The sequence below is a fragment of the Microchirus variegatus genome (genome assembly GCF_963457635.1).
Source record: "Microchirus variegatus genome assembly, chromosome: 5".
NCBI lineage: Eukaryota > Metazoa > Chordata > Actinopteri > Pleuronectiformes > Soleidae > Microchirus > Microchirus variegatus.
The window spans coordinates 16,184,223-16,197,726 of record NC_139806.1 but is presented as its reverse complement, the minus strand read 5'-3'; the positions used below and the strand labels follow the sequence as shown (position 1 = coordinate 16,197,726).

Below are 13,504 nucleotides of genomic sequence, written 5' to 3'. Positions count from 1 at the left end.
AGCTATTCTGATCTCATTTTCTTTGTTGACCTCTCTGTGATTCCGGTCATAGATAGATAGATAGACAGACCTTGATAGCCTTATACACTACCGTGCAAAAGTTTGAGGTCACTTAGAAATGTCCTTATTTTTAAGGAAAATCACTTTTTCCCCAATGAATATAACATTAAATGTATCAGAAATACACTCTATACATTGCTAATGTGGTAAACGACTATTCTGTGAGACAAACTATGTTTTGTAAACTGTGGGCTATATAAATAAAGATTGATTGATTGTTTGATATTCTAGCTGTAAACGTCTGGTTTTTGATGGAATATAAACATAGGTGTATAGAGGCCCATTTCCAGTGTTCTAATGGTACATTGTGTTTGCTAATCACGTTAGAAGGCTATTGGATGATTAGAAAACCCTTGTGCAATGATGTTAGCACAGCAGAAAACAGTTTTGCTGGTTCTTTGACGAAAGGGCAAAATTATTATTTTGAATAAAAATCATTATTTCTAATCTCGTCAATATCTTGACTATATTTTCTATTCATTTTACGACTCTTTTGATGACTAAAAGTGTGACTTTTAATGGAAAACACAAAACGATTGTATCGGTGACCCCAAACTTTTGAACGGTACAACTTTGACTTGTATTATTATATGGCTATAAACTCACATTGTTGACGTCCGAGACCCACATATAAAAGTACATTTGATGGCCACTCATTTATCAGATATAAGTAAAGTTACTTTAAAGCAGGGGTCGCCAACCTTTTTGAGACCGAGAGCTACCTGAAGGGTAAAGAATAATACAGAGGGCTACCATATAAACATTTTATGCCCCAATTTTTTTTTTCCCCATTTAAATGATTAATATTATGTATTCAATTGCATACACATTCATTCCAAGTGAGGTGAGGTGAAGTGAGCCCGCGGGCACCACGTTGGTGACCCCTGCTTTAAAGAATAAAATATCATAATACAGACTAAATGGTGAGATGTACCTTAATGTCCTTCATATACATCTACTACCCATGTGAATCATAAAAAAATACACTCTCAAATTGACTTGATAGGTATTTATTTTATTGTAAACTTCTGCTCGGCAAGACAAGGCCAGAAACAATGAATATGCAGAATTGTTATTCTCAACAATAAATAAAGCATGAGACAAACTAAGAAAAGCTAAATAGAAAACTGGGCTTCTTTCAGCTTATGTCAAAATCATGTTACAGAGTGATGAAAATGAAAAGTCAGTGGTGGTTTACTGTAACTTCCCTCGACACTGACTGTACTGGTTCAGGAGCAAGATCATATTTCTTGCTCCATAGCGTTCCTGCTGCAGCTGTATACGGTTCACGATGTGTCACCGTGCATGGACGTCTGTGGTGTGGTGTGTCATGTATACGTCTGAGGTGAAAGGCAGCCCACAATCCAGAGACGAACAAACACTGGAATTTGTTCTTTGACATGCGTTAAAGCACATGCCCTCATACAGATGAAAAACGGTTGACAAACTTTAAAAATGTGATTTCAACTGGCAACACTCAAATGAATTGAAACCATAAGGTTAGCAACGTACCTTTGTCAACTATTGTCTTTTTTTCAGTGTGGCTCCATAAAATTGTCACGAGGAGGTAAAGGTCAGGAACTAAACATGTTTCTACATACATTAAAACCCTCTTGTATTACTGAGGATACACAGTATTTACAATTGCTGCTGCTGTATGTAAAAAGAATGTCCCATTCCAAAAAAATAAACATCTGAAAAGTGCATTTTTTTTTTCATCTTTAACTTCTGCATGTGTTTGTCTGCATATGCGCGTGTTGCATGTTTAGGTGGCATTAGGCCCAAAATGTTGACGAGGGGGAGGAGTCGCACAGTTTAACTTCCTCTTACCTAGAAACACACAAATGTTATTTGTAAAGGTCTAGTGTTTTAACAGAGGTGGGTCAGCGTTACAGAGGCCACCATTTTGGACCACCATGTTTTTAACAATGGACAAACTAATTGAAGGCAACATAGGTTTTTCCAACACACTTGGGAGGGGGAGGGTGAGGCGAGGGATATTCAGCTGCAACATGCAACTTCACCCACAAATTATATTAAAACAATAAAAAGGTAATAGCATTTTGAACTGGAATAAAAACTATTTTATTTGTTGCCACACTCCCTTTTATCCCACAACTAATTCATTTCCAGCTCAAAAATAAGTAATATTTGATTTACAAGAGTAGTGAGAGCTCAGTGTGACGTCTCAAAATAACGATGAAATCAAACCCTGGAGCAGATTAACTCTAATCAGCTCTGTCAGATTCCAGTTGCTCTTCAACTCGATATTTATTTTTACACACTGTGATGACGCCAGATTTTAGGAACCGCAGGGTGACGTGAGGCTGAATGCAGCTGGACGACGCAACTACATGTGGTTGACAGTCACCTCTCAAGTCATCATGTCATGAGTTGGAGTTTGAGTGTAGCATTAAAGTGGGAGATCATTTTCTGGAGCCTTTTTTTTTTTTACTGTATTGATTAAAATCCTCTTTGTAACCCGGTTGTAACCAATGAATGAATGCATTGTCACAAAAATGACAGGCCTGTAAAAACACCATCCAATCATATTGAGCGGCCCGATGAAATTAATTGGATCGTGATGCATCGATCAAACTGCCATCCGACCGCCATGCGCGTAACCTTCTCCGTGCACTAATCGCGCATGCACAGAAGACGACGCCCGAGCTTATGCTAGCTTGCTAAGTCCAACGAGACGAGTTACGGCAGACTAGGTGCCAACAGCAGGTGTTGGTCGCAAACGAAAGAAGTTTTTTTGGGAAAAACTACTGCCAAGAAAAAGGCTGATGCAGAGCGATCCAAGACCAGTGTGAACATCGGTGCTGCGCTTGAACGCTGGCGACAACTGAAAGCCCAGAAAGGGCTGCAAAGTGATGCCATGGTGGCTCTGTTTGTACTGGACCGTTAGCTTAACTTTGTCTTTGTGAACTTTTTGAGTGAGTATTTGTTGTTTTTCAACCAAGTATCCAAAAATCTGAATCTGTGTTCGTTACGCGTTCCTGTGATCTGGAGGTGTAGCATCCTGCATCCACTGGAGTCGCTTTTCAAGGGTCAACACTGGGAGTCATGACATAAATTATGAGAGAGCGTCATTAAAATGCAGCAAGCAGTGCGTTCCCGGCAAAAGCGTTTTACAGTGGCTTCCTGTAGTTGCACAAGTGACTCTTAATAGGCACTAGTTGAAGCCTCCTCTAAAGAAGCTTCCAGTGGAGCTGTACCGTTCATGTGCATGTACAGTAAACAGCAATAAATCAGTCCGTCTTAAGTGTGCTGGTTAAGAGAAATCCTCGTTTGGTGTCCAGCATTTATGCATCTCTATTTTACCGATGTATTAGAATCAGTCCATAGTTAAGTCTATATTGTAAATGTACATGCCCTTATCTCAATCATAAACCTACAAACAAACCAAAAATAATAATAAGTCTATACATATTTGCGTGTATTGTTTTCAGTGTCAGTACTTCATATCTGCTCTTGCAGCTCCATCCATAAGATGGGGAAACTCATAGACAACATTGATCACAGAGTGAGCTCTAAACTTGACCTACTCCCCTCCCTTGCTGCTCCCTCCTGCTCCGCTTTTGAATTTCACCACCATGACAGTAATGTTGTCGGGGCAGCCGCGGTAGAAGGACTGGAGAACAATGCTTTTAGCCCCAAAGTGAGGCTCGTTCAGACGCTCCCGGACAAATCGGACGGCCTCTTCGTTACTGAAGGCATCCCACAGGCCATCTGAAGCCAGGATCATGAACTCTGGCTGCAGTTTGTCCAAGTCAAACGTCATGATGTCGGGGTCAGGGATGACGACGTTGAGATTTTTTAGTGGGTAGTCCCCGAGAGAGCGGGACATTGCCAGGATCCCCTGAACCCTCCAGGAGCCATTAAAACTAATGAAACCTCCTGAAAGTGAGGATAAACATTTAAAAAAAATATTAGTTATGTACAATTAGGTGACAATTTAATTTAACACTCACAAAAAGTGCTGTATTGAAACTCCTCTCATTTAATTCGAGATAATGTGATTAATGTTAACTGAAGGAAAATCCTTTAATCACACAGATTAGATGGCCATATGTGACACTGTGTAATGTTTACCACAATGCAGTTCCTAGATTGACCAACAGATGGCAACCAATGTGACCACAGGGAAGTGCAGTGCAGGAGCATGTTATATTTCTTGGTTTGTTGCAGTCTTGCGTACCTGCCCTCTTGATCCTCTTGCGTTCTTTGAGCTGATACGGCTTGTGGTCGTGTGACAGTGCGACGGCGTTCCCATCTTTGTCGCACAGCACGCCACGAGAGTCTCCGACATTTGCCACTGTGAGCTCTCTGTCTGAGAGCAGCGCCACCAGACATGTTGTCCCTGCAGGGGAGACAAAGACGGTAATCAGAGACAGCTGAGGATTCTATATATGTTATTAGAGCTGCAGTTTTGTTGTTGATGTTAATATTCTGCCTCTGTTTGGTCTTCATGAACAGAAATTATGGAACATTATTTGTGGTATTTGTATTGCAAATGAGGTCTGTCGGGCAATACTATCAGACCTGACTTCTGGAGAGTGTGTACAGGGGCAGGTGAAGGCAAGAAGCAATATTTGACTCTGGGATTTAATCTGGGAAACAACTGGGATTTTTTTTTTTGAGCAGTAAAAATCACTTGTGAAACTTTTTGTTGGCACGTTTCTGTGTTTTCAGTCACGCCAACCTGTTTACAGCCATCTCACTTTACAAGCACCTCCTGATCTGTCCTGACATGAAACAAATCACTTCCTGCAATCTCAATTTCTCTTAAGACCACTACGAGAGCTGTGTTAAGCTGTAAGGCTTAATCAGCAGGGTGTAGACTTAATGATTTAATCTAATTTAAAAAGTTTATTGATTCAATTATTTGTTATCATAGTCTCTTTAATGTCATAATTTTTACATATTGCTGAGAACAGTTTAATACATAAATTGATATGTAAGAATTAGACTTGGATACATTCTCATGGCTTAAAATATCATGACAGTAACGATTTAGGTCTTCTAGCACTACTGTCATTACTGTTGAACTGATACAGCTGCAGGTGGAAACCAACAATAAGAAAATTAAAGAAAAAGGTAAAGTAGGCTCACTTCTCTCTGTCTTCTATTCAAGTGAAGTGTAAAAAAAAGATATCAGCTGAGAACTATTGTACTTATCATACAGGAAACTGAGTTAATTTGATTGCCAAGTTCGCGGCATAACGGCCTTTAAGAGGAAGGCAGTAATAACGCTTGAAAGCATCCTTTTTAACATCTCTGCTTTTACCAAGTATACCCCAAAAGAACATGTAACACATTTGAAACATCAGGTCTTGGTCTCAAACCACTCTCAGTTTTGCTTCAGATTATGACAGATCTCTTGACTTGAATTCAGACCAAGACCAACTGACGTATTTGTATGAATCATTATTGTAGTTCAAACGCAACCTGTGTGTAACACAAGTCGTAAGAATGTTAACCCTCGCCAAAAACAACTGCTACCCCTCTCTGTCGCCCTTTTACACAGGATACAGTTATGTTCATGGAGCTTTGCAGAAGCTGTGTGTTTGTCTGGGAAAGAAGATGTTGCCAAGTTGTTGCTTTCTGAATCTGCAAACACAACCACTCACTTGGATGAGACGGTTAGAGAATGCACATAAAAAATGATCAACTGAGCTGCTTTCCCTAAGTACACACAGAAAAGACATTAGAATATTAGTGTTGATTTTGTGTCAAAATGTTATAAATCAAATATTTAACATTTCTTGTTAATTTAAGTAAATGTAGTGAAAGTAATGCTGTGAGATAAAATGAGAGCAAAAATAAATCTTAATATACTGTACTATACTAATACTGTGTGACACATGCAGAAGCTTCCCACCACCACTGTCCATCATCCTCACCTGCTTCATCATGGCTGACAGACAGTTTGTCAATCATCTCTCGATCCACAGCCAGGATGCGCTGCTCGAGGATGCTGTTGTAAGACAGCGCACTCTCTCTCTTCTCTCTCTCGAAGGACTGCAGCTGCTGCTTCAGCGACTCTGGCAGATGGGCCTTCACGTAATCGGCTGCAGCCTGGGAGTGAGAAAAGACAGGGAGGACAGCAAAGAATGTTAGATCACTGATTAAATGACTTTGTATGTCGTGAAGGGGAACACGCGTAGCACCAGCTGGTGTCAATGGGGCCATAGAGGTATAGAGAAAACTAAGTATGACTGACGTCTGGCATCAAAATACATCCTGGATGCATCTCCTGTGACCACATATGATCGGATCTGGTCACAGTTTTAAAGGGGACATATTATACCCTATTTCTCCAAGTTAACTTAGTTCCCTGGTTTCCTAATGAACATGTCTGTGACATACTTTGGTCAAAATACCGTAAAGATGAAGCACCACAGCAGTTCAATCACCCTGCCAAAACAGCCCTGTTCAGAACACTCTGTTTAGTAGTATCTCTTTAGGTCCACTTAAAAAAAAAAAAAAAAAAAAAGTAAAACGAAACTTAAGGAACAGGAAATGACATCAGCCACAGAGGCTACTGGGAGCTAACAGCAGTTAGCATTTGGAAAAGTGATCATTTGCAGGCTCTAGCAGGCACATTGCCGTCATATATAACATGTATCCACTGGACAGATAAATCCTCTGAGGCTGGAAGTTTGTGTAGAACTCTGTGCTGCACTGTGGAGCCAAGAATTAAACTTTTTGCGGACTTCCGGTTTTCGGATACCGTTGCCCTCGCCAGCACTCTTGCGTGTTTTACGGACAAAGCGGAGCTCCACGAGACAATTCCAGGAATTTAGCGCATTGTGACGTCCCAGTCAGCGCAGAAGTCAACACCGTGTGTTTTATCTCCTGTACTTAGACTGAGGAGGACCATGTGTGAGTCGTCTTTTTTCACACTTTGTCGACTGATAGTGCCTCCAGAGTTCCAAATATAAGGATTTAAATTATTAAAAAGTTGACTTTGCATAATATGTCCCCTTTACACACACTGACGTCTTGTGTGTTTGTGAGGACGCAATTCTGTTTTTAATGCCTCTGAATTCACAGATGTACAGAGATGTATATTGTGACAATCAGTGCTATTGTTGGCAGTGACTGCACATAACGTATAAAAGCCAATTCGAGTTTAAAAAAAAAAAAAAAAAAAAAAAAGTCTTTATAGCTGTCTCCTGCCTCTAAAAACCCAATTCACAAATTATTTTTGAGGGGCTTTTATTTTTGTAACACACCTTTTGTGAAAAATCCAGTCCTGTTCACATGTTTGTTATTACCTTACATACATTTAATCTATTAATGTTTAAATGAATTCTCCTCAGCTTGGCAAGTCAATACACTATTGTGTGAACGTGTTACTTATTTGATCTTTGCCAGGTAATATGGTGGATCTGTGCAACTCTAATTTAGAGGAGTGTTTTATTCATTACATAAAGCAAGTGCTCTGTGCTGAATTATTGAACGTCACCAAGCTCACTGGCCTTTCTCCTCCTCTAGTGCTTACTTGTCTGTTTCTTTCTCATTTTCTCTGCCAAGATTTCCATTACGCTAATGCCGTTGAATGAAATGCAAAATGGAAAGGAGAAAAAAAAGCACACCTTAATATCCTTGTAGAAGTCAGATGTTTATAAGACAGTTCAATCTCCATGCTTCTTTGAATCTCTGCAGTGATGTGATTTAGCGGTTGTGAAGCACAGATATGGGATGGCTTACGGCAAGTTTTATTATCTTTACCCTTTAGAACCACTCTCCCTCTCCATGTGCACGTTCCAGCACTGCGGATAATGTTAAAGCAAGGAGGAAGAAGATCAATGTCAATGTGTTTAACCTGCAGCAGAAACTGCCTGTCTCGATCAAGATCTAGTGAACTAAAAGATGTATCATAAACTAAATATTATGACAGGCTGAGACATTCCTAATGATCTCTGAAACCACATTTTCCTGCTCATTCATTTATTTAATTTGAGAGAGAGCGACAGAGACACACAACTGAGTCGACAAATTACTGAAGTAATATTCAATCAGAGGATTGGACCAATTTTGATTTATTGGTCCACACTCAAACTGAGTGATTGATATTCTGGGTCTCTCTCACACCCGATTGAATAATTAGATTCCATCTTCTGTTCCAGTCAGTGTGTGAATACATTTCATGTTTTAGTTCCTGCAGAAAAGCAGTGAAAACTCTGCAGATTCAGCACAGAACAGTTTATTTCCCCTCCACTAATGACACGTTCTTACGTATTGTGTGAAGTGTTGAAGCGGCTTAAGATATTGTGTTTTATTTGGTACTTTGATATCAGAAATGTACAAACACTGACGACCAAAAAACCTGGTCCTCATGAGACAGAAGCTCATTTGTGAGGAACTGGTTAAGTTGTTAAGTCAAGGTGTGGGATAATGCTTTAATTAGGCTGTTCAAATTAATGGATTAAGTCAATGAGAGCCCATAAATGGATAGCTGCACAACATGCATGCATGTGTGTGTGTGTGCATGTAAACATTGCCATAAGCATCACCATGGACTTTCCCAGAAGATAATTTACTTTTCTATTGACTCAAAACATCATCTGTAATTAAATGTAATTACTGATAGCGCTTTGTTTTTTTCTCTTTTTTTATATGTCAATTATGTTTGTAGCTGTGTGTGTTTCCATATACAGCATCAGGGTGAGGTCAGTTGACGCATTTATAGCAGCTGAAGTTAATGACAACACATTTATAAAAAGGACCTGATCAAACAGGGGGAGATGAAACTAGACAATGCAAATGGATACACATTTGAAAAACAGACACAGAGAAAATGAATAAAAACGGGCAGAAAGAGTGATAGATGTGTTCACTATAGGCAGGAAAGACCTGTTTGTGGTTTCTGTCTATCTGGCACAATCCAGTATTTCTGTGTTAATCCAGATCCTGCCCAACACTAACTTGTTAGACGAGAGGAACTATTGTCTCACAATTAAAAAAAAAAAAAAAAAAAAGCTGTTTTTTTATGCCACTTTTGGCAACAGTTTTGATGTGACCTGGTGTTTCTGTGAACACTTTGAAAAGCCCACAAAATCCCATGAAAGCATTAAGACTGGGCTTTGAATATGAAACTTAATAAGGATGATTGTGTATAAAAGCGTCCTATTCAGGAACCTCCTGGGGCAGCAGTGATGCTTAGACAGATGGTGTCCAGGACATATGGTCTTTAAAAAAAAAGTCAGCCATGAGAAACAAAGACAGAACACACACACTCTCTCTCTTTGTGATGAATCCAAGTCAACTCCCTTGCAGTAGAATGGAGGAGGTTTCCACACAAAAGAATACAATGCAGGGGGGAGTGGGGAGGGTATGGCTGCTTCTGAAATGGAATGAAGTGTTGTATGACTGTGACCCAATTCACACATGTTCCCATAGTCAGCTGCATCTCTAGAGGGTTTGCTGTTTGTGCTATAGCCAAGTTTGTAATCTGTTTTGTCATAATGCAGCATAAGTGATGCAAAGAGGTTTTTTTTTGTTTTTTTTAATGGGCTTCAAGGCAGGAATAATCTCTGGTTGTTCCTCTCTGCTCTGAGTCTAAGTGATGCTGAGAAAGTGATGCAGCAGCAGGTCTGTGCTGTGTCTGTGCTGCGTACCCCCACCACCAAACCCCGCACACCCCAGCCTACCTCTCCACCGTGACCGTCGAATATCCCGAAAATGGACGGGTGGGTCTTGTTGGTGATGTCGGTGAGCACCTCGAAGCGGTCCTCCATGTGATCCCTCCTGCCCTGTATGGAGTAGACGGCGACGTTGTTGCTCTTGAAATCCCAGGTCTTGGAGAACTCCGCGTCCAGGACGCTGAGGCCTCCGAGCCGGTCATTCTGCATCATCTCCGCCACCTTCCCCTTCACCATCTTCACGGCATCGCGGCTCGACTTGACGATGGTTTTCACCTCGTCGGTGTGAAAGAAGTAGCTCCACAGCGCCAGACTGATGCACAACAGAAACAACGTCTCCGGCCTGAGGAGGAAATATCGCATGATCCGACCCAAAAGAGACAAGAGCGTCATTGTGTCTCCTATCATCACACGCAGCCAAACGGTGCGCTGCCCCCCTCCCCTTTGGCACAATTCACTCCATCCGCTCAGCGGGTAGATGAAGAAATCGAGTCACCGCACAACGACGTCTGTCAAGAACCGGGTCTGGACATTTACAACGCGGATCAGAGGCGCATTTACGCACTGTACGCTGCTGGATGTCTGAAGAGCAGGACAAGAAACATTCATTGGTTTGCCCCGATGTCCCTCTTCTATCCCCGGACAGTTGCAAGATGGTTCTACGAGTTGAGTCTCCACCAGTCCATTGTTGTACGATGGTTGTTTTTGAGTTTAGAGCCACCTCAGAGACACAGAGGAGTAACGTGAGTCACCGGGAGGCGACAGACAGTCGGTCGACGCTGTGACTTGAAGGTGCCCTCCTTTTCCGCCGTTGACCCCGTTTCCTCTCTCCCAGATATGCGTCTGCTCAGTCTGCGCATAAACACAATCCGAATTCGCACACCTCCATTCTTGAGATGTGTCAAAACCACCAAAGTTAAACCGGGCTAAAACGGGAAGTAATGTGCGGTCAACGTTGAGCAACACAAAGCCAAGCGCCGTGGAAAAAAGACGGCGTGTGTGACTGTCTGATATTTTATTTTGAAGGTTCCTAACGGAAGTGAACGGCGTGACTCGGCTCTGTGTTTGAATGAGCGCTGACAAGAATGCGCAGCTGCAAGCGCGAGCGAAACATTTGAGCCAATGGCGGTGACTGCGGAATCAAATGATGATGTCATCTATCCGTCTATGTATAGAAAAAGCATTCAAGAATAAAACGCAAGAATAATCAACAACATAAGAAAGTAACATATTAATTATAACTAAGCTATAACAGAAAAAAAAAAATGTTCTCTCTCTGCAAGGATTGGGAACGAAGAGTAAACTTAACATCTTTCTGATTTGTATATTCCTATACACACATTTAAAAAAAATACAAAAATGGAAAATATTAGGATTGAGATGATCTATACATTATTTTACTTTGTTGCACACACACACACAAAATTAATTATAAGCAATTATACTAATCATTGAGCCATTGCATGTTGGTGAGAAGTCATTGCACTTAACAAACACTGCCCTCTAGTGGTCTCTAGTTATCTCCAAAGCAGTCACACAGAGCAGTCAACGTCAATCCACATTTTTCCTACCCTGCCAACTTAGTGATATATGACATCTCCAGAGTCCCTCACTGGCATGAGTTTCTCTGCTTAATTAAAATGTTCCTATATGACAATTAAAACACTAAAATCAAATTGAAAAGTGGTATGTCCCTATTAATATAGGGTAATAATACAATTGTGCGTTGGTGACAACTAACCCATATTTAAATAAATAGGAAGAGACTTGTCAATAATGCCAGAGGTGTGTGTCCGCTTTGGCAAAATAGGGTGTTTCACAAATACTTATATTTGCATACAATAAGCACTCAAATAATATAACATAAAGTATGTATTACATCCATTACAATTATGTGTGTGCTCTCTTCAGAAGGGATAGTAATACACTCTGATTTGGAGTCAGTGGGTCACATGAGTCGGAAGCTATGGGGGAAAAGAAATATGGATTTCTATGGATTTATGTTGATAAAAGTAACCCAGAGAAAATATTGATATGAAAATACAAGAAGCACTAAAACCTCAAAACAAAGAGGTCTTTCCTGCACATAAGGTAACAATCTTGTTGACATGTGTTTGAAATGGAAACAATTGACAAACTTTAAGAAACCCTAAACCTGGAGCCTGCAGGATTTGGAGTCACATGACATTTGGTCACATGAAATAGAAGGTTTTGAAAAATAGGTACATTTTAATCATGATTTTCATCTGAAACAAAATCACAACCAATATAAAGAGGTTTCTTCTTGGCATCTACTGCACATATGTTGTTATTATACACAGTAATAACAGAGTTAATGTCAGAGGTTGAAAGTACTGCAACAAACGTCCTGAGCCGTGTGAAGCAGAGCCAGGGTTACCTGAGGCTTCCACAGCCTTTTTTGGGGGGATTTGTTAGATCAAGTGAGCGACTGGTTGGATCAATGTTGCCATGCCGCCTGTTTGGAGACATTGATCCTTCTCCCACTGGATACGTGGTGATCCCTTTCCTGCTTTTGAGGTCCTGCCAAACGCTGTGATCACTTTGTGGGTTTGCATTTGATAACTCTTTCATTCACTACTGTGCAGGGTTTGTGTGTGTAACCAGGACGTGTAGATACACATGTTCTCTGAGAGTGTGTGGGGGCGTCTGTGTTTGTAATTTTATATTTTCGCCTATTTGTGTACAAAGCATCCAAGTGTGTTGTGAATGCCACGGCAGCAGTGTCTGTACACTCCTGGGCCCTGGAATCATATCCCTTATCACAAAGAATAAAGTCTTGCCTTGTGTACAACCTGCTTTATTTCATATCCCTCAGGAGTCACATAATCTGTTCTTGCCAGCCCAGCTACCTCCCAATAACCCCTGGTGTTTTCTGTCCCTTGTTCTCTCATTGGTTTGATGATGCAGGAGTTGGGTACTGAGTGCAATAAAAGGAAGCAGGGAAGCTGCATGAATCACTGGAAGAGGATGGAGTGAAATTTCAACACAACTGACATCAGCAGGTAAGATGCACTTGTTGTACTTGTAATATCCCAGATCATGCTAATTTTATGTTTTATCCCCAAGAAAGTTTTTGGACTGAGCCAGAAAATACTTACACAATACACAATAATGTGGTAGAAAGCACTGTATCTTTTAAAATAGTGACACATTGTCAGGAGTCAAGTGAAACTGTCCAAGAGTTATTTCAGTCAATAAAATCCACACATGCAGCTAAATCAGAATGTTGCAGTGTCAAAGTAACACCCAACGAGTCAATTAACTTAAAATTAGGACCAAAGACACCCTGTATAGGTGTTAAATGCAAATCTTTCAATGGTATTTTAACACTAAAACAATCAAACAACATCTGGATTAGTGTTCACTTTAACCTAGTTTTAGTTTCCCTATTGTATTTTAATCCGAAATGAATTAAATCTACTCTTGATTGGTGTTAAAATGTATATTGTATGTAATATTCCAGTGTATGTGGTTCTAATTTCTCTAACTCTGGTGTTAAATTGGTGTTAAACACTGCAAAAGAAAAAAGAATGATCTGCCACATCCTTTGCTTTCCAAGTTTGAATTACTGCCTTCAGGAGGGTATTTTAGAAAGAATCATTGTGATTGGCACCAATTGCAATTAACAAGTGAAATTGTTAACCCAACCTAACATAATTGCACTGTGTTGTCAGACCTTTTCCAATGTGCTGCATATGTTTTATAAGTAAAACGTCTTCTAACTTCTACTCTCCTTTTTTCACAGATCATTGTACCAAGCACTCACA

At 40.4% G+C, this 13,504-nt stretch overlaps 1 protein-coding gene across 1 annotated transcript; it reads right to left on the bottom strand.

Annotated features, from left to right (window-relative positions):
- Positions 1 to 1,078: 1,078 nt before the first annotated feature.
- Positions 1,079 to 10,501, bottom strand: ppm1la (protein phosphatase, Mg2+/Mn2+ dependent, 1La). Its single transcript, XM_083890272.1, has 4 exons — positions 9,726 to 10,501; positions 5,970 to 6,144; positions 4,265 to 4,426; positions 1,079 to 3,963 (listed from the first exon to the last, which is right to left on the bottom strand). Exons 1-4 carry the CDS (start codon positions 10,122 to 10,124, stop codon positions 3,608 to 3,610), a joined length of 1,092 nt encoding a protein of 363 aa, XP_083746398.1. The 5' UTR covers positions 10,125 to 10,501; the 3' UTR covers positions 1,079 to 3,607.
- Between the last annotated feature and the right edge of the window lie 3,003 nt (positions 10,502 to 13,504).